The following is a 24925-nucleotide window of genomic DNA, read 5'->3' as shown; positions in this document are numbered from 1 at the left end:
AATGAGTCACACACTCATTTTTAAGCCCACCTTACACCTTGGGCCTGACCAACCCAGACCTTGTAAGCTAATTGTTATCTCAAGGTTATAGTCGCAGAAATAGCAAAATGGATGTTACTGTAGTCTCTAAACTTCTCATTTAAAATTTCCTATACTTTTGGCCTCAGCATAAATTTTCCCTCCAAATATTAGCACTAGTCATCCCTTATGGTTCTGTTACTGCCCCGTCTGCTGCCACCCCTCCACAGTACACCCATGTCTGTTCTCTCTTCTGCTCCCCACAGCCATGGCCTTGGGCCAAGCCACCTGTTCCCTGCCTGAACTATGTCATAAAAGGCAGCTTGGATGATCACTCCCAACTTCAAACCCTCCCCAACTCAATGTTCTCAGGCCCTTGTCCACATTACTCGCCCCAGAACCAAAGCCCTCCCAGGGCATCTGCTTTCTGTCCACCACCCCCACCTTGTGGAAGACGGAAGGCTCCTCACTCACTGGCCAGCATTCTTTGTGCTCCTTGCTCCCCCACAGGGCCAGCTCTGGATGAAACAGCTTGTCTCCAAGAACTTCACAAAGCTGCTTCTTCTCTTTCCCAAGTTCAGCAGAGGGGTCGCCTCCTCTGGTTTCCTCCCACACTACACCTGAGGTGGCCCTGACCACTTTCTCCCATCCCTCCAGTTCTATGGGCAGCACCATAATGGGTAGGAGGGAGAGACCACCCTCTCCCTTGCTAGAGAGGTCGGCAGTGAGGAGGGGCGCTCATCTGTTCACTATAGGTTCCCTAGCTCCAAGGACAGGCCTCGCACAGAGGAGAAGCTGCACAGAGCGAGGAGTGAAATGAACGAGGACTTCTTCCCTCTCGAGTGCAGCCCACAGTCTGGAAAGCTACCAGCACACAGAGTGGCAGAAACAAGGAAACCCACAGGAGAAGGGGAGAATGACAGAAGGGTAAGGAGTGGTCTAAGTGAATGGCAACCATGACCAGGACTCCTCTCGACTTGGAGACCACATTTGTGAAGGAATTTGACCTTCAAGGCAGAGTCCAACCCTTGGCTGGCCCTTCCCCCCACAGTGATGGTATGAAAAACAGACCTGTGACTCACCCTGAAAGAGAGGAGGGAAACAGTTTGGAAGTCACAAAAATATATTAAAACAGCTGTCATCTTCTCTCCAAACCAGCCTCCCTTCCCAAAGCCCCTTGCCCATCACCAGCCAAGACTTTCAGAGAAAAAGATGCTCAGGACAGGAAAATGGAGATGCCCCACTGCAACCCAGGGCTTGGGGAGCCCTCCAGCCCAGGAGTGGAGGGCGGCTAACAGTCTCTACAGGCTCGACGCCACCGTCGACGAGGGGGCCGCTGGGAGATCGGAGGCGCAGGAGGGTCGGGCAGGACGCAGCGAACAGTCGGGCCTTGCCACAGGGACAGAAAACAGAAGAGAAATGAACAGAGTGAAGAGAGGGAGAGAGAAGTTACAGCATGGGGGGAAGTGAGGGAAATCAGGGTGAGGTGAAGGGAGGCCTCCAGGTCACACCACGCTGTGGGTGGGCAATGGGGACAGGGATGGGAATGTGGAGAGGGGAGGTTTCAGGCAGCAGATGCTGCTGAGAGAGAGGAAGGGCACCTGGTACTTGGGAGAGGTAGAAAAGTGGGGTCTGCCAAGGCCACAGCCAGAGAGCAGAGAACAGAGGGCAGGAGAAAAGGGAGAGTCTCAGAGCAGGCAAGGCCAGGCCATAGCGACCATCCCAGACTAAGAAAAACAGCTGAGTCCCCAGAAGGCTCAGGCCCAGAATGAATGCCTGAGGGAGACAAGCTATTTCATCCAGATCTGGCAGGGAGGTGGGCTCAGATGAAGCCAGGATCCTGGAGGGGGCTGGGGAGCCCCCTGCAGCTCTATGCCCGCACCCCAACCCGCTCATGGGCTAGAAGGTCCTGCGGCCCAGTCTTTTGAACACACTCACAGTGCCCGCATGGTCCATCTGGGCACCAAGGCCCTCGGTGGAGCTGCTCCCCCGGGGCCCCACCAGAGTCCTCTTAATGGTGACCTTGACCTTGGCTGAGGACTTACTCTTGGTGCTTGTGACCTGGCTGTCCTGGGCCTCAGACACAAGGGCAGCCTTGCCCAGTCTCTGGATGATGCTGACTTTGGACAGGGGCTCTGACTTCTTCTCAAGCCCAGGGAGTGAGGGAAGCGCCAGGCGCCTCAGTGTTGGTGTGGAAGACGTAGTTGCTGAGCTTGTGGCCTTGGCTTTGACAGTCACTGCTGATGGGGGACTGGCCTTGGCTGGGCCCCGTCCTAGCTTCTTCAGGACCCCAGCATACTGTAAGACAGAGCTGCTGCTGTCGTTGTCACTGTCCCAAGCCAGATCTTCATCCATCTCTGGAGTGGCCCCCAGGCGGCTGAAAACTCCTGTGGGCTGCAGAGGTCAGAAAGAAGACAGTGAGTCATTCAGTCACTCAACATACTGCCTCCTCTGTTCCTGGCCTCTTGGAACTCATAGTTGGAGACACACCCATCAGTGACATCTGAGACAGGGTGACAGCTGTGAGACAGGGGGAACCTGAGGGACCACGGGAACCCAGAGGAAACTGACCTGGCATGGCAGCTTAGGAAGTCTTCCTGGGAAAGGGCCCAGTTGAGCTGAGCTCTGAGGACTGAATGGAAGCAGATCTCACATAGGCGGGGAGGGACAGCATGAGCCACAGAGGGAAGACCTCTGGTAAGGTCAACAGAACAGCACAGGAAGAAAGCTGCTTTTGGTCATTTCCTCAGCAAGCATTTCCTGAGCCCAACTCTGTATCTTGTCCTAGGCTGGGCAGAGTTAGGGACACAGTGATGGCCAGGATGGCCAGCCCTGCCCTCATGGGCCCACAGTCCAGTGGGGAGACAGATTTGGCATCAGAAAGGACACTAATAATTCTGTCAGCTTGACAGTGATGCATTCTGTGGAGGGGAGAGAAATGAGGATGGGAGACCAGGGTGGCTCATCTCCTCTTGGAGATCAGAAGGACCTTCTTGGAGACACCAACTTTCAAGCCAGACCCTCCAGGACGAACAAGAAACAAAAAGAGTACGTGCTGGGTCCCTGTGGAATTCACTAAGCTGCAGGCATCATTGCCATGATCAGATTCTGGGAGGTGGGAGACAGGTAGAGTGACTGCACCCTGGTGAGAAAGGGATCGAAAGGGAGAGAACGCAGCCAGGAGCTCTGCACAGTCCAGCAAAGGAGTGCTTATTCTGCTCCAGAATCCCCTTCAGTGATGCCTTGAGACCACCTATGAGCTGGTGCTGTAGAAGAAAACAAGGCACAGAGGGCTTAAGTGATATGGCCAAGGCCACACAGCCAACCACAGTGGGCTCCTAGTGTTCTCCTACCTATATGCAGTGGCTGGGACCTAGGAGACTGCAGCCATGCAAGAAGAGTGGCTTTGTCATCATGGGCACAGTGAAAAGCCTTGGGAGAGGACAGCTCATTCTGTGTAGCACGCACTGCTGCTGTAGGGGCAGGGCTGGAAGGGTTGGTGACAGCTGTGTGAGACCAAGTAGGAGGCCATTGCCCTATGCAGACAGGGAGAGGTGGCATAGGAGCTGACAGATGGAATCATCTGACTTGGTGACTGACTGAAAGGGAGATGGTAGGTACCCTGCGATGGGCCCCAGGAGAGGAGTGGCTTCAGGGGAAGATGCCAAGGCCAGTTTGGGATATGGCAGGTGGGAGGCATCAGAGAGAACCACAGCAGCAGTCAGAGAGACTGGGACTGGGGCTGGGGCTGGAAATCGGGAGAGGTCAGGGCAAAAGAAAGATGCGAGAGCCTCCAGGGTAAAGAAGGAAACTGAGGCTGAGAAGGTGGGGAGATGTGTTACCTGGAAGGGAGAAGGCGAGATGTGGAAGTGTCAGGGTCAACACAGGGAAGACACAAGTTTGCAAGCCCAAGTTGCTCCATCATTCCAAACTCACCTTACTCCCTGTTGTCGTGTCTGCCTTGGTCTCTGCACCGAGACGGTCGAACACAGACGTCCTGTGGAGACCTGGGAGGGAAGCGAGGCCATCAGGCAGCACATGCTCTGGGGTCCCAGGACTAGGCTGAGCACCATGCAGACACCAAGAGAGGGGACAACGTGGCTGGTACAGTCAGCTGGGTTACAGTAGATAAAGACTGTGCCTTAATCAGGCTTTGTTGACTTTGACTGCCCCCACCACCCACTAGTGTCACATGTGGGAAAGAGCAATTAAAATTGGCACTAAACTTCTGTATAACTTAGCACAGTTCTTGAAATGTGGGGTAGGGGAGAGTTCTTAATTCTCACTTGTTTCTTTCACTTTGGGGGCCCCTGAGAGAATCTGATGAATGGCAATGAATCCTCTCCCTAAGTAAAAACCTAAGTCTCCACCAACAGAATGTGTACTAACCCAAGGTCTACAAAACTATGGAAATAAGTGACGATTAAAAAAGAATGAAGAGGGTTGGTGGAGTGGCTCAAGTGGTAGAGCACCTGCCTAGCAAGAGTGAGGCCCAGAGTTCAAGCTCCAGTACCACCTTAAAAAAAAAAAAAGAATGAAAGAGCCAGGCACTGGTGGCTCATACCTGTAATCCTAGCTACTTGGGAGGCAGAGATCAGGAGGATCATGGTTTGAGGCCAGTGCAGGCAAATAGTTCCTGAGACCCTATCTCCAAAATAATCAAAGCAAAATGGACTGGAGGTGTGGCTCAAATGGTAGAGGCGCCTGCTTTGCAAGTGTGAAGCCCTGAGTTCAAACCCCAGTCCCACCAAAAGCAAAAAACAAAAAAGAATGAAGGCTAGGCACAGTGGCTCAAGCCTGTAATACTAGCTACTCAGGAGGCAGAGATTAGGAGGATGGTGGTTCAAGGCTAGTAGAGGCAAATTTTAGTGAGACTCCATCTCAACCAATGGATGGGCATAGTGGCACTGTGCCTTATCATTACAGGTACTCAAGGAAGAACAAACAGGAGGATCAAGGTCCAGACAAACCTCGGTATAAAGCAAGACACTATCTCAAAAATAAACACAAACAAGGGCTGACAAAATAACTCAAGTAGTAGAGCTCCTCTGCCTGGCAAGTAAGAAGCCTGAGGTCAACTCCCATTACTGCCAAAACAAAAAAAGTAAATAAAAAGTAAGATCTACATGTGCTAATTTAATTTCTGTGTAAGAAAGTTACAGAATGATACTGATAATGCTATTTGTATTAGGCCAGGCATGGTGGTACATGCCTATAATCCCAGCATTTGGGAGGCTAAGGCAGGAATATCATGAGTTTCAGACATGACATTCTAAAACAACCCTACTGTAACAAAGCCTATACCAGCTGAAGCCCTAGCTTCAGACTGAATCTCCACCAGCGTCCTTATGGTAACAGTGCCCACTCTGGGCACCTGCCCTCGGGCAGACACAGTCACTCACTTTACAGGAAGGTCATCACCAACTCCTTGTCCCTGCTCCTCAGGAACAAAGCACAAAGGAGCCAGATACATGCACTGCAGGATGATAGAACAGAGGTGACGTGCTCCTCTCCTCTACAACCACCACTGCTGTCCCCTTGGCCCCAGGTCTCCAAGCCCCATTTCTCAGCCGCTGTCCACAGGCATGCTGCACAGCAGGGAAAGTAACACTGCAGTACCTCTGGCCACCTGCTGCTGCTCCAGGATCTTTCGGGTGCGGGGGGTGGTGCCCTTGGGCATGTTGATGATGTATTTTCCCTCCATCTCCGCAGTGACCCGGCGCCGCTTGGCAGGAACAGCCAGGCTCTCCTCTTCCCGGCAATCCAGAGGTGCTGAGGGGAGGGCACAGGGTCAGCATCCTCTGGAATGGGGTGTTTCGCTAGGGCAGGGGGGACACCCAGCAGAGAGCACACCACTGTTCTTATCTCCATGTTTGCATGACTAGAGCCCCTTACCTCAACACACTGAGCCACTGAAGAACTCAGGTCCAGGTGCTGGGACCACAGGAGGCACTCAGGACCTCTGGGCAGTGGTGGGCCTCCTATGCTCATTGTAGCCCCGTCTACAGGGAACCCACTGGCAGTGGAAAGGTTCTAGAACCCCATAGGGACCGCTTTCACAACTGCACACTTTTTTTTCTGCTTTTCTTTTTTTTGCATGCTCACTTTTTAACAAGGAACCAAACTGTATACATACCATCTGTGCATTATTCAAAAATAAATTATACTTTCACATATTTTCTTTTATGTCCAGCCTACCTGATAGCTGCTACCAGAAAGGTGTATTTTGTTTGTTTGGTTTTTTTATGGGGTTTGAACTCATGGCTTTGTGCTTACAAAACAGGCGCCCGACTGCTTGAGCCACACCTCCAGTACATTTTGCTCTGGTTATTTTGGAGATGGGGTCTCATGAACTGTTTGCCTGGGCTGACCTCAAACCGTGATCCTCCTGATCTCAGCCTCCCAAGTAGCTAAGATTACAGGTGTGAGACACTGGCACTTGGCTTAACTTCAATTTTTTAAAAAAAGAATTCCCTCAAAAGTGTCAAGGAGTAAAAGGGCCAGTCCCTCCCAAATCACCATTGTTTCAACACCTTAGATTAAAAATACAAGTAGCCAGGTGTCAGTGGCTCATGCCTGTAATCCGAGCTACTCAGGAGGCAGAGATTGGGAGGATAGTGGTTTGAAGCCAGTCCCAGACAAATAGTTTGAAAGACTCTACCTCGAAAATACTCTACACAAAACAGGGCTGGTGGAGTGGCTCAAGTGGTAGAGCACCTAGCAAGGATGAGGTCCTGAATTCAAACACCAGTAACGCCACCAAAAAAAAAAAAGAAAAGAATACAATTAGTTCAATCTTAACTTTCTTGCTCATGGCACATGAATCAAAGGTCAGAACGGGTGAGGCTTCTACACACACAAAGGGGAGGCCCATGCAATGGCCAGGGACAGTGTATGACAGCACTGGGCATTAACACTTCCATGGGTCTCAGTTTCCACATGAGCCTTCTAACACCACAATATGGGAAGGGGTTCAACAAAGACATAAGAGCATGACAGAGAGAGGGGGTCACTCAGGAGCCCAGAGACTGGAGTCCTAGTCTCAGCTTTCAAGCTGAGACTGGAAAGAGAAATAGAGGCCAGCCATGGGGAGGTCCTGGCGGAAAGAGTGCTCCAGGGGAAGGGACATGAGGACATGAAGGGTGAAGACCCACACTGAGAAGGAGTTGGAGGGTGCCAACGGGCAAGAGGAAGGGATGCAAGAGATGAGTCCAGGAGGGCATCACACAAGTAGTAGAGTGCCTGTGTAGCAAACTTGAGGCACTGAGTTCAATTTCCAGTACCATGGGGGTGGCAAGGGGGGAAGAAGACAAAGAAATGAATACATAGTGCAGGACCCTACATGAGGAAGGCTGGGCTTCATGATCTGAATAAGGTAAAGCCCTGTTACGTCACAGCCAGGGCTCAGGATCTCAGGATTGGACTGAAGGTAGTAAAGGATCTCTCTGGCTGCCTTTGACCCCAGGCATCGAGCACAAGGCCCAGCACCAGTGGGAGCTCAGAGAACATGTGTTAAAAAAAGACTGAGTTGGGTTAGAGGTATGGCTCAAGTGGTAGAGCACCTGCCTAGCAAGCATGAAGCCCTGAGTTCAAACCCTAGTACTGCCTGAAAAAGAAAAACTGAGTGGTTGGATATGATGGGGCCCACCTGTAACCCCAGCACTCAGGAGGCTGAGGCAGGAGGATTGAAAGACTGAGGCCAGCCTGGGGTACACAGTGAGACCTGGTCCCAAAAAACAAAACAAAACAAAAACCTGAGCCACTGAAGTGTAACACACACGTACTTCAGTACTCTCTCTCAAATGCTTTCCACTGTCCTGGAAATGAGGCTCACAGAGGTGTGGTGACTAAGTTCACAGAGGTGATTCAAGTCCAAACACTGAACACCCTGTGGCTTTGCAGCATGGAGAGCATGACCCCAAACACATGTCAACACATTCACCTCCAGCTCCTCCCACCATCTGCCTGAGTCCCCTCACCGGAGGCCTTGGCACTCTTTGCTGCCATCTTGTTGGACACAGTGACAGAGATCTTGGAGGTGCTCGTGTCCGGCCGCCTGGGGGGAGTGCCAGGTGGGGAGTCACGGTTCAGGCTGTTGGTGATCATTCGAGAGGCAGCTGCAGGGAAGAAAGGAGACAGTATGGTGAGGTGGAGCCCTGGGAGGAAGGCCTGAATCCAACAGTCTTGGCCAGGGCAGAGAAGGTGAGCACTGGGCTGAATAAGCAAGGGGCAGCTGGGGTCACCCTGGGGAGATGAGGATGCTGGGGGGTGCAGTGTCTTCTTCATCTTCCCAGGAACCAATCCACCCCTCCCTGCCCTGGGAGCCTTTCCTGAGGCCCTAGACCAGAATCCCCCCAGCTCCCCGAGCTGCTTCAGCCACACCCACCTCCAGGATCTTCTCACCCACAAAGTGGGTGCCTTCTTGGGGCACATGCGGCTCCTTCTGCACAGAATGCAGTTCCCCAAGTACCAACAGACTCACTGTATTTTCTTTTTAATTTTTTGATTCAGAGTCTCCTGATGTATCCCAGGCTGGTCTGGAACTCACAATCCTCCTGCCTCAGCCTCCCGAGTGTTGGGATCACAGTGCACTGCCACACCTGGCTCCCTCTGTCTTGGATGGCAACTCCTCAGAGAAAAGTCCCCTGACCTCCCCATTCAAACCAGCACCCCACCACCTCTATCATCCTGCCCACACTATCTACCCTTATCATTTCTTGACAGGAAATTGTATTTCTACCCTTACTGGTAGACGCCCCATAAGAACACATGCTCCCTGAGGAAACATTGACTGAATACTGCTGTATTCCCAGTGCCTAAAACATTCTCTTTTTTTGGTAGTAAAAGGGATTTACTTCAGGATCTTGACTCTGCCCTGTTATGAAATGCATACAAGTGATCTTATCGGGAATGATCTTTTGGAGTGCTCTTCCCCACCCCTTTCTTTCTTTTCCTTTTTCCTCCTCTCAATTGCCTACTTTCTTCACTAGTTCTTGAGTAAATATACTTTTTTTTTTTTTTTTTGGTGCTAGGAATTGAATCCAGGGGCTTGCACATGCTAGGCAAGCACTCGACCGCTAAGCTACATTCCCAGCCCACATTTTCATTTGTGAAACATATTTTATTTCATTTTTTCAGTTCTAAGGTTTGAACTCAGAGCTTACACCTTGAGCCAATCCAACAGCCCATTTTTGTGATGGGTATTTTTGAGATACAGTCTCACAAGTTATTTGCCCAGGCTGGCTTCGAACTGCGATCCTCCTGATCTCTGCCTCCTGAGTAGTTAGGATTACAGGTGTGAGCCACTGCTGCCTGGCTGTGAAACCTATTTTAAACTACTAAAGACATAAAGACTATTAAAGACTACTACAGAAAGTTATTGAAATGTCATCAACGAGGACTTGAAAGACTGGTGAAACTAATCCATGCTGTTAGCAATCAGGGCAGGGGTGCCACCCTGGAGAGGCAACATAACTGGGAGGGAGCATGTGGATGACTCTGGGTCACGGCTGTTTCTGCATCAGATGCTGGCTGCATGGGTGTCCCATCTCTGAAAGTCACTCACCTGTGCCATTATGATCAAACCCTTTTCTGCATATATGTTGTGGGACTGTCGCAGAAATGAGCCCTGGTTTGCTCAGCTTTCCTGCATCCACTCCTTTGGAGGGGCCCTGCCCATGCTGACTTGGCTTAGCCACGTAACTTATTTTGGTCAATCAGACAAGAGCAAATGCTATGTAAGCAGGGGCATAAAAGGTACTTGTACATTGGGGCCTGCCCTCTTATGCTACTTTTGGGAATCTTGAGACTTCCACTGTGAGAACATGCTTGGGCTAGTCTGCTACATAGTAAGTGGCATTGTCTAAGTCACCCCTGTTGACCCAGATGACATGAAGCCAACCACTAGACATGTAACCAGAACCATACTTGATCACCTAACTTCAAATTAGCTGCATAGGACCACTGAGGAACTGGATGGCCAACCCATAAACTCATGAGAAATAAATGTCTGTGTTTAAATCCACAGTACCTATAGTCCCAGCTACTCAGAAAGTGGAAGGATCACTTGAAACCAGATGTTTAAGAGTTTGAGGAGAGCCTGGGCTACAGAGTAAGTCCCCCTTCCTCTCAAAAAAAAAAAAAAAAAGAAAAAGAAAGAAAAGAAAAAAGAACCAGTTGTGAGGTTGCATGTCAAGCAGAAAAGGCTAACAGGAATGTATGCTAAATTTTAGCATTTTATTATAAAAAATTTTTATTAGGATGTATTCATTATAGGGAGGGAAACATTTTATTTTTAAAAAATAAGGTGTCATATTGCTGAAAAAGCAAAAGTATATAGTTGATCTTATCATTCACAAATTCTGTATTTGCAAATTCGCCTACTCACTAAAATGCACTGTAGCCCCAAAATCAACACGTTGGTGTTTCTGCAATCATTCAGACTTGCACGGTGAGAACCGTGCTACCCATCACGCTGCCTTCTGGCCTCGGCTTCCACACTGTAAGCAAACGTCCTTTCCACAGCCTAGTTAGTGCCATAAATGTGAACACTGTTTGTCTTTCTGTGATTTTTCTTGATGACTGTGCTATTTAAAATGGCCCCAAGAATGGTGCTGAGGTGTAGTCTGGTGCTCCCAAGTGTAGAAAGGCTGTGATATGTCTAATGGAAAACATATTCATGAGATAAGTGTTGTTCAACAATGAGTTCTGGTGCTGTTTGTTGGCTATGAGTTCAATGTTAATGAATCAACAATATATAGTGACTAAGGTGTCTAAAGAGAAATACACAGCTGGGTGCCAGTGGCTCACATCTATAATCCTAGCTACTTGGGAGGCTGAGATTAAGAGGATGGTAGTTCCAGGCTAGTCCAGGCAAATAGCTCACGAAACCCCATCTCCAGAATAACCACACCAGCTAGAGGTATGACTGAGGTGATAAGAGTACCTGTCTAAAAAGCATGAGACCCTAAGTTCAAACCCCAGTACTGCCAAAAAAGAAATAATTGCTCATACGTAATAACCAGACCAAATTGCACTGGAGGTATGCCTCAAGTGGTAGAGTGCCCACTTTGCAAGCATGAAGCCCGGAGTTCAAACCCCAGTTCTACCAAAAAAAAAACAAAATTAAAAATTAAAAAAAAAGAAAAAGAAACACACATGGACTGGGGACATGGCTCAAGCAGTAGAACACTTGGTTAACAAGTGTAAGGTCCTGAGTTCAAACCCCAGTCACACACACACACACACACACACAAATAAACATGCATAAAATAAGGTTACATGGTAATGTATATTAATAAAAAGTAGAAAAAAATAGTTTGTTTCCAAAAACTAAGAAAGATGAAAGCAAAAAAAAAAAATTAATAATAGGGTTATATGGACTGGGCGTATAGCTCAGTGGTACAGTGCTTAGCCTGTGCAAGGCCCTGAGTTCAATACCAAGCACCACCAAAAAGAATAATACTAATACTAATAATAAGCTGGGCATGGTGGTGCTTGCCTATAATCTCAGCACTCAGGAGGCTGAGGCAGGAGAATCCTGAGTTACAGGCCAGTCTGGGCTACAAAGTGAGATCATGCCTCAAAACAAATAAATGAATAGAATGAGGTTATGTATTGATCAGCCAATGAAAGTGCTATGACAAGAGGCTTTAAGGAACCTAACCTGTTATTCCCCCTGGGAACAGTGACTCAGTAGTCACTAATTCAGTGTTCTCAACGACTTCATAGAACATAAGTACTGTGAATGAAAAGGGACTGGCACAGCCGGCTGCAGGTCTCTCACACATATAATCCCAGCTACTCAGGAGGCAGAGATCAGGAGGATTGAGGTTCCAGCCAGCCTGTGCAAATAGTTCTGAGAGACTCTATCTGGAAAAAAACCCATCACAAAAAAGGACTGGCAGAGTGGCTCAAGTGGTAGAGCACCTGTCTAGCAAGCTTGAGGTCCTGAGTCAAACCCCAATACCACTGAAAATAAAAATAAAAAAAGAAGGAACTGGAACAGCAGCCACTTGCTGCCCACCTTAGTTTTTTTCCCTCAGAGAAGAGAGCCTCAGAAGACTTTGCTTCCATCTCTGCAAACTACAGGAGGGACAAGACAATCAAACCCATCTCATCAGTGACAGAGTGCAATGATGTAAGGAGGATGGAACAGACGGGACTCACCACTAGAGGCGCCACGGCGAAGCTCGCCTGGGACGGGGCTGGGGCTGCAGAGCACCGACTCAGTGGCAGCTTTGCACATGTCCTATAAAAAACAGCACTGAGATTAGTACAGCAGAACTGGAAACCCAGAGATCTGAGAGACAACTGGATGATCAGAATCTGAGTGCTAGAAAAGAGATGAACTAGCTCATTTTCCTTTTTTTGTTTTTTATTTTGTCTTGTTTTTGTTTTTGATGGGACTGAGATTTGAACTCAGGGCTTTGTGTTTGTAAATCAGGCACTCTACTGCTTGAACTACACCTTCATTTTGATTTTAGAGATGGGGTCTCTAGAATTATTTCCCCAGCCTGCCTAGCCCTGGACTACAATCCTCTCTATCTCAACCTCCCAAGTAGCTAGGATTACAGACATGAGCCACCAGTGCCCGACTTGCTTCTTGTTTGTTTTTTGGTTTTTTGTTTTTTTTTTTTTTTTGAGACAGAGTCTCACTATGTAGTCCAGGCTGGCCTAGAACTTTCATGCCTCCTGACTCAAGCCTCCCAAATGCTGGCACTATAGGCATGAACAATCTTGCTCCTGAGTGGGAGGCAGCATCACATATCCCCAAACCGAGGGCCAATCCACAAAATACCTAATTGGTACCTTTTTTTTGGCCATACTGGGATTTGAACTCAGGGCTGATGCTTGCTAGGCAGGTGTTCTACCACTTGAGCCATGCTGTCAGCCCTTCTTGCTTTAGTTATTTTTCAAATAGAGCTGGGCTTGCCTGAGCTGGGATGGCAGGCACACACCATCATGCCCAGCTTTTTATTGGTTGAGATGGATTCTCACAAACTTTTTGCCTGAACTGGCCTTGAACTGTGATCCTCCTGTGTCCACCTCCCCAGTAGGTAGGACTATTAGGCATGAACCACCATATCTGGCTGTGACCAGGATTCCTTAAACTATCAAGGATGAACTGAGGATATAGCTATGGGGTAGAGAGCTTGCCTAGTATGCATGAAGCCCTAGGCTCAATTCCCAGCACTGAAAAAAACAAACAACTTAGCCAGCTGCAGGTGACTCAAGCCTACAATACCAGCTGCTTTGGAGGCTGAGATTGAGAAGATCAAGGCTCAAAGCAACCCTGGGCATATAGTCCATGAGACCCCCACCTCCAAAATAACCAGAGCAAAATGGACTGGAGGTGCAGCTCAAGTGGTAGAGCACCTTCTTGACAAGCTAGAAGCCCTGAGTTCAAACCCCAGTCCCACCAAAAAAAAAGAACTGTCAAAGTTTCATACAAGGAAAGACTAAGAAACTATCACCTATCAAAGTAGACTATGAAGACATGATAAGTAAACACAGTGTGGTTGCCTGGATTTGATCCTGGAACAAACTACTGGGGAACACTGATGGAATCCAAATAATGTGTCATCATTAGTTGTGTGGTAGTGCTTTCTTCTTAGTTGAGAACTGTACATGGCAACCTAAGATGGTGACATCAATGGGAGCTGGGTGAAGGAGGTAAGGAAACTTACTGTACTGATATCAGAATTTTTCTAGAAATCAAAAATGATTCTATAAAAGTTTAAAGAAAATACAAGGCTGGAGATGTAGTTCTTGTCTAGCATGTTTCAGGCCCTATGTTTGATCCCTAGCACTGATGATAAAATTTAAGAAAAAAAAATTGTTTTTTTTTGCTCATTGACATTTCCAACTGAGTTAATGTCCCTCTTTGAGGAAGTCCTCACTGTGGAATCCTGTTCTGGATAATGGACAGGTGAAGGCCTGTCCCTGGGCTGGAGGAAGCTACTAGGAGGGACCAGAAGCAGCTCAGCAGCCATCACTAGGCAAAGTGGGTTTCTGAGAGGCCGCCTCTGGGTCCAATGGAGAGAGGGGTCATAGAGTTCATGTGTACAAAGGGTGGAGTCAGGGCCCAGTAGTACACAGCAAGTGCCTGGCAAGTACTCACTCCTATAACATAGTGAGCACTCTCCTCCAGGTCTGGCACAGGAGTGCCATGTCACTCCCTGGTAGACAGCCACTGCCACCCTATGAGGGGTATGTGAACAGCCTGTTCAGAGAGCCCCAGAAAGGTGGATCACTGTAAGTGGAGGGGCAACACCGAAATGTTCAGGCTACCACCCAAGTTCCACAGAAGCTCCTGCCTGGGGACAGAGAGGGTCATTGAGAAGGTTATAGCTATCATGAAGATAAGAACTAGCAATGACAATACTGAAGAGAGTCTTCCTGATACCTGATTCAGGCATTTTGTACCATGCCTGATGACTTAATACTCACAACCACCCTTCGAGACAGGTTTGCACTTTGCACAGAGGAGACAGAGAAAATAAGGCTCAGAGAAGTTTAGATAATGTGACCATGAACCCAGGACGACCTGCCTTTGCTGCAAGGCCTCCTACTGGCTCTGCAACTGTCTCCTCCTCCTCCTCCATGCTAAACCCAGGGACAGTGGGGCTAGGCAGGGTGCCCACCTGGCGGTGCACCACCTTGGCATGCTTGAGGATGGCGATGATGTCCCCCACTACGGTCACGCCCAGCTCATTCATGATCTCCTTGTTGAGGTCCAGCAGCATGCTCTTCTGGATCCTGCCAGGAGAGTCCTCAGTGAGGCCCGAAGGGGGCCGAAGGGGGCCACACTGGGCGGGCCAGCCAGCTCCTACCTCCCCCTGCCCTGTTCCATCAGCCACCTCACCTGTTATCCACAAACATCACGGCGTAATTAACAGCAGGTCCTGGAGGAATGCCAGCTTCCTTAAAAAACTGGATCCACTCAGAAGTGGCTGGGGATGGACAGGGTTTGTTATTCACACTCCTCTCTAGAGAAGAACAGCAACAAAACTGCAGCAGCAGTGGCCCCAATTAAAAGTCCCTCTCCTGCCAGGGCACCTGCTGCATGCTCTGCAGGGGATGGAAGCAGGCCCTTCTAACTAACTGTGTGTCAAGCAGTACAGGGACTCCCCCATCTGCCAATGGAGAAATGGAGGCAGGAGAGATTGAACAACTAAGTCCAGGGAGTGATGCTAAGAGGCTCAGCCCTGCCCTGGAGCTGGGACAGGATCCCTCGTGCCTGGCCGGTCCCTGATTGGAAGGAAATGAGAGGAAGGTCACAGAACCAGCCCACCAGCTTCAGCAAACCCCCGCCTGCTGCAGGAGCAGCTGGACCCAGGAAGAGGCATGCAAGTTACTAGCACAGTCTTCAAGGTGTCAGTTCGAATACCAGCTCGGTCAACAGTCAGTGCTTGGTTTGGGATAATACTGTACATTTAACAAGTATTTTACTGGGCACTCAGCATAAGTTAGGTCCTGTTCCAGGCAATGGGGATACCACAGGACACAATATGACACTCCTGCCCTCATGGAGCTGATCTTTTAGCAGTAACAGTACCAAAGTCCTTGGGTCACTGTGCAGACTCAAAAAGAAAAAAAAAATTTTGGTGGTACTGGGAATTGAACACATAACCTCAAGCTTGCTAGGCAAGTACTCTACCACTTAAGCCACGCACCCAGCCCTTTTGCTTTTAGTTTATTTTTCAGATAGGTTCTCACACTAACTTTTCCCCAGCTGGCTTCAAACTTTAGTCCTCCTCTATCTCTGCCTCCCAAGTGGCTAGGATTACAGGCATGAACCACCACATATAGTTTCTTTTTGAGATAGGGTGATAAGAACTTTTGCCTACACTGGCCTTGAACCATGAGCCTTCTGTCTCTACTTCCCAAGTAGCTGGGATTACACACATATAAGCCTTTAAGTGGTGTCTGACCCAGAAAATGTCCCCCAACCCATGTCAGCTTTTATTACTAGTATTTTATTGTCACTGTTTGTACCACCATCACTAAATTTGGAGCTAGGCTGGGGTTATGGCTCAGTGAGACAGTTGTATGTTTAGCACGAGACCCCGGGTTCCATACCTAAAAAGCAAACAACAAAAACAGAAACAAAACATAGAGCCATGACAGATCCCATGACTGTTTCTAAACTTCTTTCCCAGCCTCTTGAGTAGGACTCTCGACTTGACCCTGACTTTTCAGCCCCAGTTTTAGGTAAGATCAGTGATTCCAAATATAACATTTTCTTTTTCACATTTCACCACCTCTGAAACTAAGATCTACCTCATAACTGATGGTGTACAAAAAAATGAGGGTTTTGGGTTTTTTGGTTTTTTTTTTTGTAGTTGTTTTGTCTTTTTGGTGGTACTGGGACTTGAACTCAGGACCTCATACTTGCTAAGGCAGGCACTTTACCCCTTGAGACACCCTGCCAACCATTTTGTATTGGGTATTTTCAAATGGGATCGTGATGACTATTTGCTTGGGCTGACTTCGAACCGCGATCCTCCTGATCTCTGCCTCCTTGGTAGCTAGGATTACAGGTGTGAGCCACTGGTGCCCAGCTACTATTGGCAACTTCTTTTTTCTTTGTCATGGGAGATAACACTATACCTAACAATCCATGCTTTTATTTATTTATTTATTTTTTAATGATACTGGGGATTTAACTCAGAGCCTCTTGAGCCACACCCCCATATATATACATATATATATTTTTTTTTTTTTTTGAGACAGGGTCTCCCAGACTGTATGTAGCCCAGGCTGGCCTTGAACTCTAGATCCTCCTGCCTCAGCCTCCCCAGTGCTGGGATTACCAGCATGCAGCCCCATGCTGGGCTCATGCTATTTTAGGTTTTCCTTGTAAAACAACTGAGGCTCAGAGTAGAGAAACTGACACACTCAGAATCAGACATTGCATGGGTGGCACACAGGGCTCAGGAGAAGATCCATAGGCCATGCATCTCCCAAGGAATCCCCTACCCAGCCAGCTACAAGTTCATCTTTGAGGACACTAGTGGCCTGAGCCCTGGGGGACTAGAACCAGCAAGGAGCTCCTGTCCTTATGAGCACCTCTACCACGTGCACTCTCTCTTTTGCACAGCACTGTCATGCCATAAGGCTCTGGGTTGCCCTAAGCCCCAAGATGGAAGTCTTTATCTAAATATCCACAGCACTGTATCATGATTCCATTTCTATAAAATGCTGGGAAGAGATAAATCTACAGAGATAGAAAGTAGATTTGTCATTGCCAGTAGCCAGAAAGAGGGAAGTAACTGCTAAGAAGTACGGGATTTAGGAAAGAGTGATGAAAATGCTGTGAAATTCATTGTGGTGTTGGTCGCACAGCTCTGTGAACAGACTGCTAAACCCACTGTATACTTTAACTATGAAAATGTATGATCTATGAATTGTATCTCAATTAAGCTAAGTGGAGAAAATGGACCCCAGAGGTTAGGAGTCGCTTTCTGCCTAAGACAAAACCTGTGTTTTATTTGTTTTTTTGTTTGTTTTTGCAACACTGGGGCTTGAACTCAGGGCCTCAAGCTTACTAGATGGGTGCTCACTTGAGCTACTCCGCCACCAGTCCACCTGTCATTTTTTTCCAGTGCTGAGGATGGAACGAACCTAGGGCCTTGTACATGTTAGGCACCCCCTCTACCATGGAGCCCAGCACCTGTGATTTTATCCAAGAGGCTACTGAAACCCAATGTCCAAAGAACTGCAAAAGGCCTCACATCTGATCATCCTTTCCTGTGTTACTAAGAAGGAAAATGTGTAGCCAGAAAACTCTTAAAATGTAGTCCACTTCAAAATCGTTACAAAGGTGTCGTGCAACAATGTGTCTTATAATTAGTGAGATGAGGCTGTCGCACAGGGCATGCTGGGAGAGGCATGTACAAGAACATTCATGGCAGCCTGTCCAAGCCTCAAAGGGAACAATGCAATAGCTGGCAGAGTGGCTCCAGTGCCTGCCTAGCAAGTGTGAGGGCCTGAGTTCAAACCCCAGTGCCACCAAAAAAAACAAAAAAATGCAATATCCATTAACACTGGCATCAGAAACAAATGGTGTCACTCACATGGTGAAATATTACACATCAGTGAAAATAAAGGACCATAGTGGCCCAGCCCGGTGGTGCACACCATAATCCCAGCAGTTGGGAGGAGACAGGAGGATCCTGAGTTTGAGGCCAGTTTGGGCTTACATAACAAGACTCTGTCAGGAAAGGACAATAACTATGCTTAGTCACACAGGTGACCCTCAATACCATGTTATTCAAAGAAATCAGACACAAAAGGATACACACTAGATTTTGTTTTTGTAAGTTTAAAACCCAAGTCTACAGTACAGAAACATTCCTGCTGGTCATATGGCTATAAGGGAAGCTAAGGAAAGACATATACAGAAGATAAGGGAGTGGTTTATTCCACCTGGAGGAGGGAGGGGAATGTGACTGGGTGGGGGACTATAGCAATACTTCACTTCTTGGTGATGACAAGTTTTATGGGTTTATTTTTTTTCTTTTGGCAGTACTCAAGTTTGAACTCAGGGTCTTATGCTTCGTAAGCAAGTGTTCTATCACTTGAACTATGCACCCAGCCAAGTTTTTCAATACTTTTACTGAACCACATATACACAAAAAAGTGCACAGTGGCTCAAGCCTGCAATCCTAGCTACTTGAGAGGTGGAAATCAAGAGTATAGTGGTTGGAGGACAACTTAGGAGAAAAGTTCATAAGACCCCATCTCAATCAATGGCTGGGCATGGTGACACATGCCTGTCATCTCCATCTATGCAGGGAAGCACAAATAGGAGAATCAAGGTCCAAGCCAGCTTGGCAAAAACAAGACCCTATCTCAAAAGTAACAAACATAAAAAGGGTTCGAGGTAAGGCTCAAGTGGTAGAGCTCCTGTCTGGCAGGTGTAAGGCCCTGAGTTCAATACCCAGCTCTGAAAAAAAAGAGAAAGTACACAAGTCAATAGATTTTCTTAAACCAAACACACCCATGTAACCAATACACAGATCAAGAAACAAAACATTTCCAACACCTCTACTCCTCTGAGTCCCCTGTCACCACTATTCTCCCACTTCCTAAGGGCAACCACCACTTTCTAACAGGATGGATTGGTTTTTCCTGCTTTTGTGCTATATATACATGAAATCATAAAGGATATACTCAGATGTTTGCTTTTTAATTCCTCTTAAAACCATGCAAATATGTCTGATATATTTTTCCATATGTACAATAAATCTTAAATTTTTTTCTAAGCTACCAATGAATTTCTATGCCTTGGCAATCCTGAAATACAGAATTTAAAGAGAATCTGGAAGTTGGGGGTGTGGCTCAAGTGGAAGAGGGCTTGCCTAGTATGCACAAGGCCCTGGATTCAATCCCCAGCACCAAAATAAATAAATCAAAGAATTAAGAGAATATGGGGACCAGTTTCATAATGATCACAACAGTTAGCATTTGTTCATAACTATCCCAAGATTTTACAGACAATAATCTCCTTAATTCCAGGGTGTACTAGCATCTAATTTCACAGGTGAGAAAACCAAGGTTCTGACAGGCCAGGTAGGAATCTGCCCAACTTCATAACCCAAGTTCTCATGGCCAAGCTACACAATCAGGAGGCCCAGATACAGAAAAGAGGCAGGTAGGCGCCTTGCGCAGGCCCCACTCCCACCCCACCTTCGTCAGAGCACAGCTGTTTCTACCCGTGAGCCAGCCCTCCCTCCTCCACTGTGCCTCCCCCAATCAAGGCCAGACCTCAGAAAAGGCAGTGGGGAGAGGAGACCCCGTAGGGAAGGCCGGACTCACCCATAGTCACTGAGACCATCGTCTCCTTGGTTCTGACTCTGCTCCCTAGAGCCTGGAAGAGAGAGTGAAGGGAGAGAACCCATAAGTCGCTACCACTGAAAAGTGTTGTGTCCCTCTCCCGGTGCCTGTCTGTCTGCTGCCAGAGGAGCATTCCTGGGCTAGGGGCTCATCACCCAGGAATAGCCTAGAGCAGCTGGCAGGACGTCAGCCTGAGGCAGAGCTGCCATCAGAGCTATCGCTTCTGCCTGGGATGAGGCCCAGGGACAGCAAATGTCCACAGCTCCAAACCTACACACTCCAAAAGGTCTGGCTAGAACAGGAACAGAATAGGAAAAAAGGCACCTCCTGCCTCAGACTTCCACCATATGTACCCATTCTTCCATCCATTCAAATGAGCACCTACCAAGGAGACAAAGCCATGGAGCACAGCCTGCAGTTGGGAACAGGAAGGCAGGAAGATGAAAGCAAACAAGCAAAACAGTTAACAGTTTGATGTGTTAGAAGCTATCAATGAAGCAAAGAAAACATGGAGGGCCAGGAATGGGAGGGTACAATTTCAACAGGGTGATCAGGAAAGACCGAAAGTGACACAGAGATCTGAAGGAGGGAAGAAGTGAGCAGTGTGATTTTCTGGAAGAAGGGTGTTCCAGGAGAAGGTACTGTGAGGCCAGTGCCCTGAGCCAGGAGCTCATTTGGCATGTCTGAGGGACAGCAAGGAGCCAGGGTGGCTGCAGTGGAGTGAGTGAGAAGGGCAGTAGGAGGGGACAAGCCAGAGAGGAGGGCCCCAGGTCATGAGAGGCTCCAGAGAAGGAATGGAAAAACAATTTTCACTTAGATCAGACTAAGAGAAGCTAGAAAGGTGTTTAACACACATTAATAGCTGGGCGCTGGTGGCACAAGCCTGTAATCCTAATTACCCAAGAGGTAGAGATCAGGAGGACTGAGGTTCGAAGTTAGCCCAGGCAAATAGTTCAAAAGACCTGAAATATACCCAACCAAAAAAGAGCTGGTGGAGTGGCTCAAGTGGTAGAGTGCCTAACAAGCATGTAGCCCTGATTTGGAGGTATGGTTCAGCAAGTTCAAGGCTGAGTTCAAACCCTAGTACTGCCAAAAAAAAAAGATAAGACCCATTAGCACCAATGGAGATCTTCTCCAGCCATAAATGTAAGTGTTGAAAGGAAACCAATGAAAACGACTTTCTCATGGTTCACATTGGCCACATTGCCCTGCATCAAAGGTCTCTCATCTCCTCCAACTCCTCAGCCCCCTCCCTTCACTCTGTTCCTTTCCATCTGGCCCAGCCCCCTATGTCGATCCTTCTCCCTCACCCCTCCTTTGCCTCTACCCTAGGTGCAGAAGTCCCTCACTCTTCTCCAACCCCTTTCTGTTTACCATCCCATTTTATTGGTGTAACAGAGTGGTTAATAGTGATGGCTCATGGCTGCAATCCTAACTACTCAGGAGGCAGAGATCGGGAGGATCACGGTTCAAAGCCAGCCTGGGAAAATAGTTCATGACACCCTATCTCGAAAAAGCTCTTCACAAAAAAAAAAAAAAAAAAAAAAAAAGGCATGGCTCTGCAGGGCTCAAATCCTGCTGTGCCACTTACTAGCTGTGTGTTCTGGCAAACTGCTTCACCACTCAGGCCTCGGTATCCCTATCTGTGAACTGGGATGGTGCAAACATTACTTACGTTGAAGGCCTGCAATATGGGCTAGATTGGTTTCTATGTCTACAGACACTGAAACAAGGCTTACATTTATGTATCTGCTCTCATCCCCCAGACTCTCTCCCTCTCCAACAGTGGCTTTGCCTGCCTTCCAGTTTTGTTTTGTTGTTGTTTTTAGAGACAGTCTCGCTATGAAGCCTTGGCTTCAGCCTCCCCAATGCTAGGATTACAAGTGTGTGCAACCATCCTCAGCTTTATGCCTCCCAGTTTTGTTTGAGACAGGGTCTGGCTATGTTGCTCAGACTCGCCTCCAACTCCTGAGCTCACTGACCCTCCTGCCTCCCTCCCAAGTCATTAGCACTATAGGCATGTGCCACCTTGCCCAGCTTGCCTCCCAGTTTGGGCACAGGAGGTCACCTGCACTTGGAATGACTATCTCCACTGTCCTCCTAGCAAGCTTTCCTTCCTGCTGCCTGGCTGTCCCGATTTGTGACATTTTAAGTCCCCACATGTGAGACTCTCTCCTCTAACACAGTTAATAATTCTCTTGCCCTCTCTGACTTCTGCTGAATCTCGGAGTGATAAACATGGCGACAGATGACAGTCCACCCTGCACTTGACACTCTTAGATTCACTTTCTGGATTTTACCACTGGACAAAGACGATACAACAGGCACCTCTCAAAGAGCAGTGCGTGGACAGGGCTCAGAAAGTCAGACAGAATAACAAGCCCCAAACCAGGTACCAACTGTGCACCAGGACACAGCCAAGCGTCCAGCACATGCCTCACCATAGCCCCATGAGGGAAGACTATTATTAGCCCCATTTTCGTCAATTAAAAAAAGTGACTCAGTGAGGAACAGTCATTGGCCAAATGTCACATCTAGCAACTGACCTTACTGGGATTCAAAAACAAGTTTGTCCTGGTTCCGATGCCCATGAAGCAGGTCCTCTCGAGTGTTTACTACGTGCAAGGAACTGAGTACATCTCAGTGACTTCTCATAACGAGCCTGGGAACAAAGCAAAAATGAGCAAACAAGGACAAAACAAAATGAGATGAGTGTGGCAGGTCCAAGGTCACACAGCAAGGAATAGCAGAGCCAATACTTGAACTCAAGTCAGACTAATGGCTATGGTTATCACTGATGCCTATAAGCCAGGCAGTATGATCTGTCTTTGCAAGATCCTACCAGAATCCTTTAAGAATTGATATCCCCCCACCTCCACTGTGGCAGAATTTGCTACTGAGCTTAATTTCCTCTCTTTACCACCTTTTTTGTTTGTTGGCTGGTTTCAAGCTTGTGATCTTCCTGCCTCTGCTTCCAAGTGCTGGGATTACAGCATATACCACCATGCCCAGATTCTTCACTCTACCATCTAAAAAGCCCCATCAAAAAATAAAAAATAAATAATATAAAAATAAAAAGTCCACCTCCAATAGCTCATGCCTGTAATCCTATTTAGGTGGCTGAGATTGGAAGATTGAGGTTTGAGGCTAGCCCAGGGAAATAGCTTTCGAAACCCCATCTCCAAAATAACCAAAGCACCTGTCAGAGTGGCTGAAGTGGTAAAAGTGCCTGCCCAGCAAGCATGAGGCCCTGAGTTCAAATCCCAGTGCTGCCAAAAATAAATAAATAAACAAAATAACCAGAGAAAAAATGGACTGGAAGTGTGGCTCAAGCAATAAAGAGCATCTGCTTCACAAATACAAAGCCCTGAGTTCAAACCCCAGTACTACCAAAAACAAAAAGCCCACCTTTAGAGCTGGGAGTGTGGCTCAAGTCGTAGAGCACCTGTCAAAACTCAGTACTGCCAAAAAAAAAAAAACCCTCAAACAAATAAAATCCCATTTTCAGCACTGACTCTCTGAATAGTTGAAGTTACAAAGTAAGAACTTTTAAAAGGCCAGCTACCAAAACTCAAGTAATTACCATTTACCAGACTCCATGTGCTAAACCTTTAGAAGACTTGGATCCAAATCCTGATTTTACCACTTCTGATCCTGGGCAAATGAATTAAACTTTCTGGAAATAACCTATCTCAAACATACAATAAGAATGATAAAATCATCTATTCTTAAAAGTGTCAGAACACCAGGTATGGTGCTGCATGCCTGTAATCCCAGCACTAGGGAATGGAAGTAGGATGTCCAGTTCAAGCCCAGCCTGAGCTCTATATGGGGAGATCCTGTTTTCAAAAAAAAAAGTATTAGAGGGATTTAATGAATTAATAAACTCAAAGCCCTTAGAACAAAATAAAATGAATCTTCACTGAGCTAGGGACAGAGTGGGACAGTAACTAACCTAATGTTAGTTGCATGCCAAATTGAGTCGGGAACAAAGTATACTCGATGGGGTCCATGGGATCTGACAACATGGAATCATATAGTATTAATTATCCTCTTTTCAATTACCTCTCTTTTACTACCTACAACTGAATGGACTGTTGTATTTCTACTGTGTTTCAGGCTAAGTTTCCTTCTTCTCATGACAAGCAATGTTAGTTTTCCATTAGGATACTAATGTAAATTTTATTTCTTCAATTATGTGATTGAGAAACATGCACCAGTCATTTTCAAAAAAAAAAAAAAGAAAAGAAAAAAAGAAAGAAAAGGAAAACCTACACTACAGGGCAAAACTAGCCAAACAGTAAGCGACAGGATGTTGATTTTCTGGGCTCCAGTTCTGTTTTTTCCTGTTACTGTGTATGAGCTTCCTCCCTTCTCTACTTTCTTGGAATTCCCAGCTAAACCAGACTCTCAATATCATTATTATTACAGTCCCGATCTGCTGACCTCTTGCTATGCTAAAGGCATGAACATTTATCAGAATCCGCACAACGAACCTATGCTATTGGGACTATCAATCCTCCCTGTAAAGACGAGGAAACTGAGGTTTCGAGAGGGAAAGGCTCTGGCCGGCTGCCGCACAGCGGAGCTGGGACTTGAACTCCAGTCCGTCAGCCTGCAAGCCCAGCAATCTCTCCCGCGCAGCACGATCATCATCAGCGCCAACAATAATGGTGTAGTAACGAGGTGAGCACTGGGTGCAGCCGCTGTGCTAGAAAGCTCGACGTGCATGTGCTGAATTTTCCTTCCAACCCAGGAACCGGGTGCTACCGTCTGATTCTGATCCCCATTCTACAGAAGAGGAAACTGAGGCTCAAAGAAAGAAATTGCTCATTCGGAGTCGCACAGCGGAGCCCGGACTGTGATTCCGTAGTCCCGGACGCTCCCCTCATCCCCACCACATCCCGCCAAGTCTCACCATCCCCGGCCCGCGCCTCACCTGACCCACCGGGCCCGCACCAACTCGTGCAGCCCGCCCGCCCTCCCGGCGGCGCCAACTGTCAGACACTCCTCTCTCCTCCGGGGCCGCCCGCCCCGGAAGTGCCGCCCTCAGCGCCGGAAGCCG

General features: G+C 47.7%; 1 protein-coding gene across 8 annotated transcripts; it reads right to left on the bottom strand.

The window, feature by feature from the left end:
* Positions 1-1123: 1123 nt before the first annotated feature.
* C16H19orf47 (chromosome 16 C19orf47 homolog) lies at positions 1124-24909 on the bottom strand. Of its 8 annotated transcripts, XM_074057139.1 has the most exons (11): positions 24800-24897; positions 24357-24651; positions 22407-22522; positions 19843-19894; positions 14885-15008; positions 14664-14778; positions 12187-12268; positions 7998-8135; positions 5638-5790; positions 3955-4025; positions 1124-2412 (listed from the first exon to the last, which is right to left on the bottom strand). In XM_074057139.1, exons 3-11 carry the CDS (start codon positions 22449-22451, stop codon positions 1918-1920), a joined length of 1275 nt encoding a protein of 424 aa, XP_073913240.1. In that variant the 5' UTR covers positions 22452-22522; positions 24357-24651; positions 24800-24897; the 3' UTR covers positions 1124-1917. The 8 variants fall into 8 exon arrangements, 7 of the variants coding, with proteins under 7 accessions (XP_073913240.1, XP_020022532.2, XP_020022535.2 ...); XM_020166943.2 differs by lacking the exon at positions 24357-24651 and having other exon boundaries at positions 24800-24909; XM_020166946.2 differs by lacking the exon at positions 24357-24651 and having other exon boundaries at positions 14885-14972; positions 24800-24908.
* Between the last annotated feature and the right edge of the window lie 16 nt (positions 24910-24925).

This window comes from Castor canadensis, chromosome 16 (genome assembly GCF_047511655.1).
Source record: "Castor canadensis chromosome 16, mCasCan1.hap1v2, whole genome shotgun sequence".
Classification (NCBI taxonomy): domain Eukaryota; kingdom Metazoa; phylum Chordata; class Mammalia; order Rodentia; family Castoridae; genus Castor; species Castor canadensis.
This window is presented reverse-complemented; position numbering and strand designations above follow the sequence as displayed.

What these genes read in the sequence shown, in the direction of transcription:
- C16H19orf47 (XM_074057137.1), bottom strand. Translation starts at nt 19,993, where the DNA reads ATGCTCCTCTGGCAGCAGACAGACAGGCACCGGGAGAGGGACACAACA. An exon ending in AAAGAGTGCCAAGGCCTCCG is followed by an intron (nt 5,791 to 7,997) that starts GTGAGGGGACTC and finishes CCCTCCCCTCAG; the next exon opens with CACCTCTGGATTGCCGGGAA. An exon ending in GCAGCAGCAGGTGGCCAGAG is followed by an intron (nt 4,026 to 5,637) that starts GTACTGCAGTGT and finishes CTTCCCTCCCAG; the next exon opens with GTCTCCACAGGACGTCTGTG.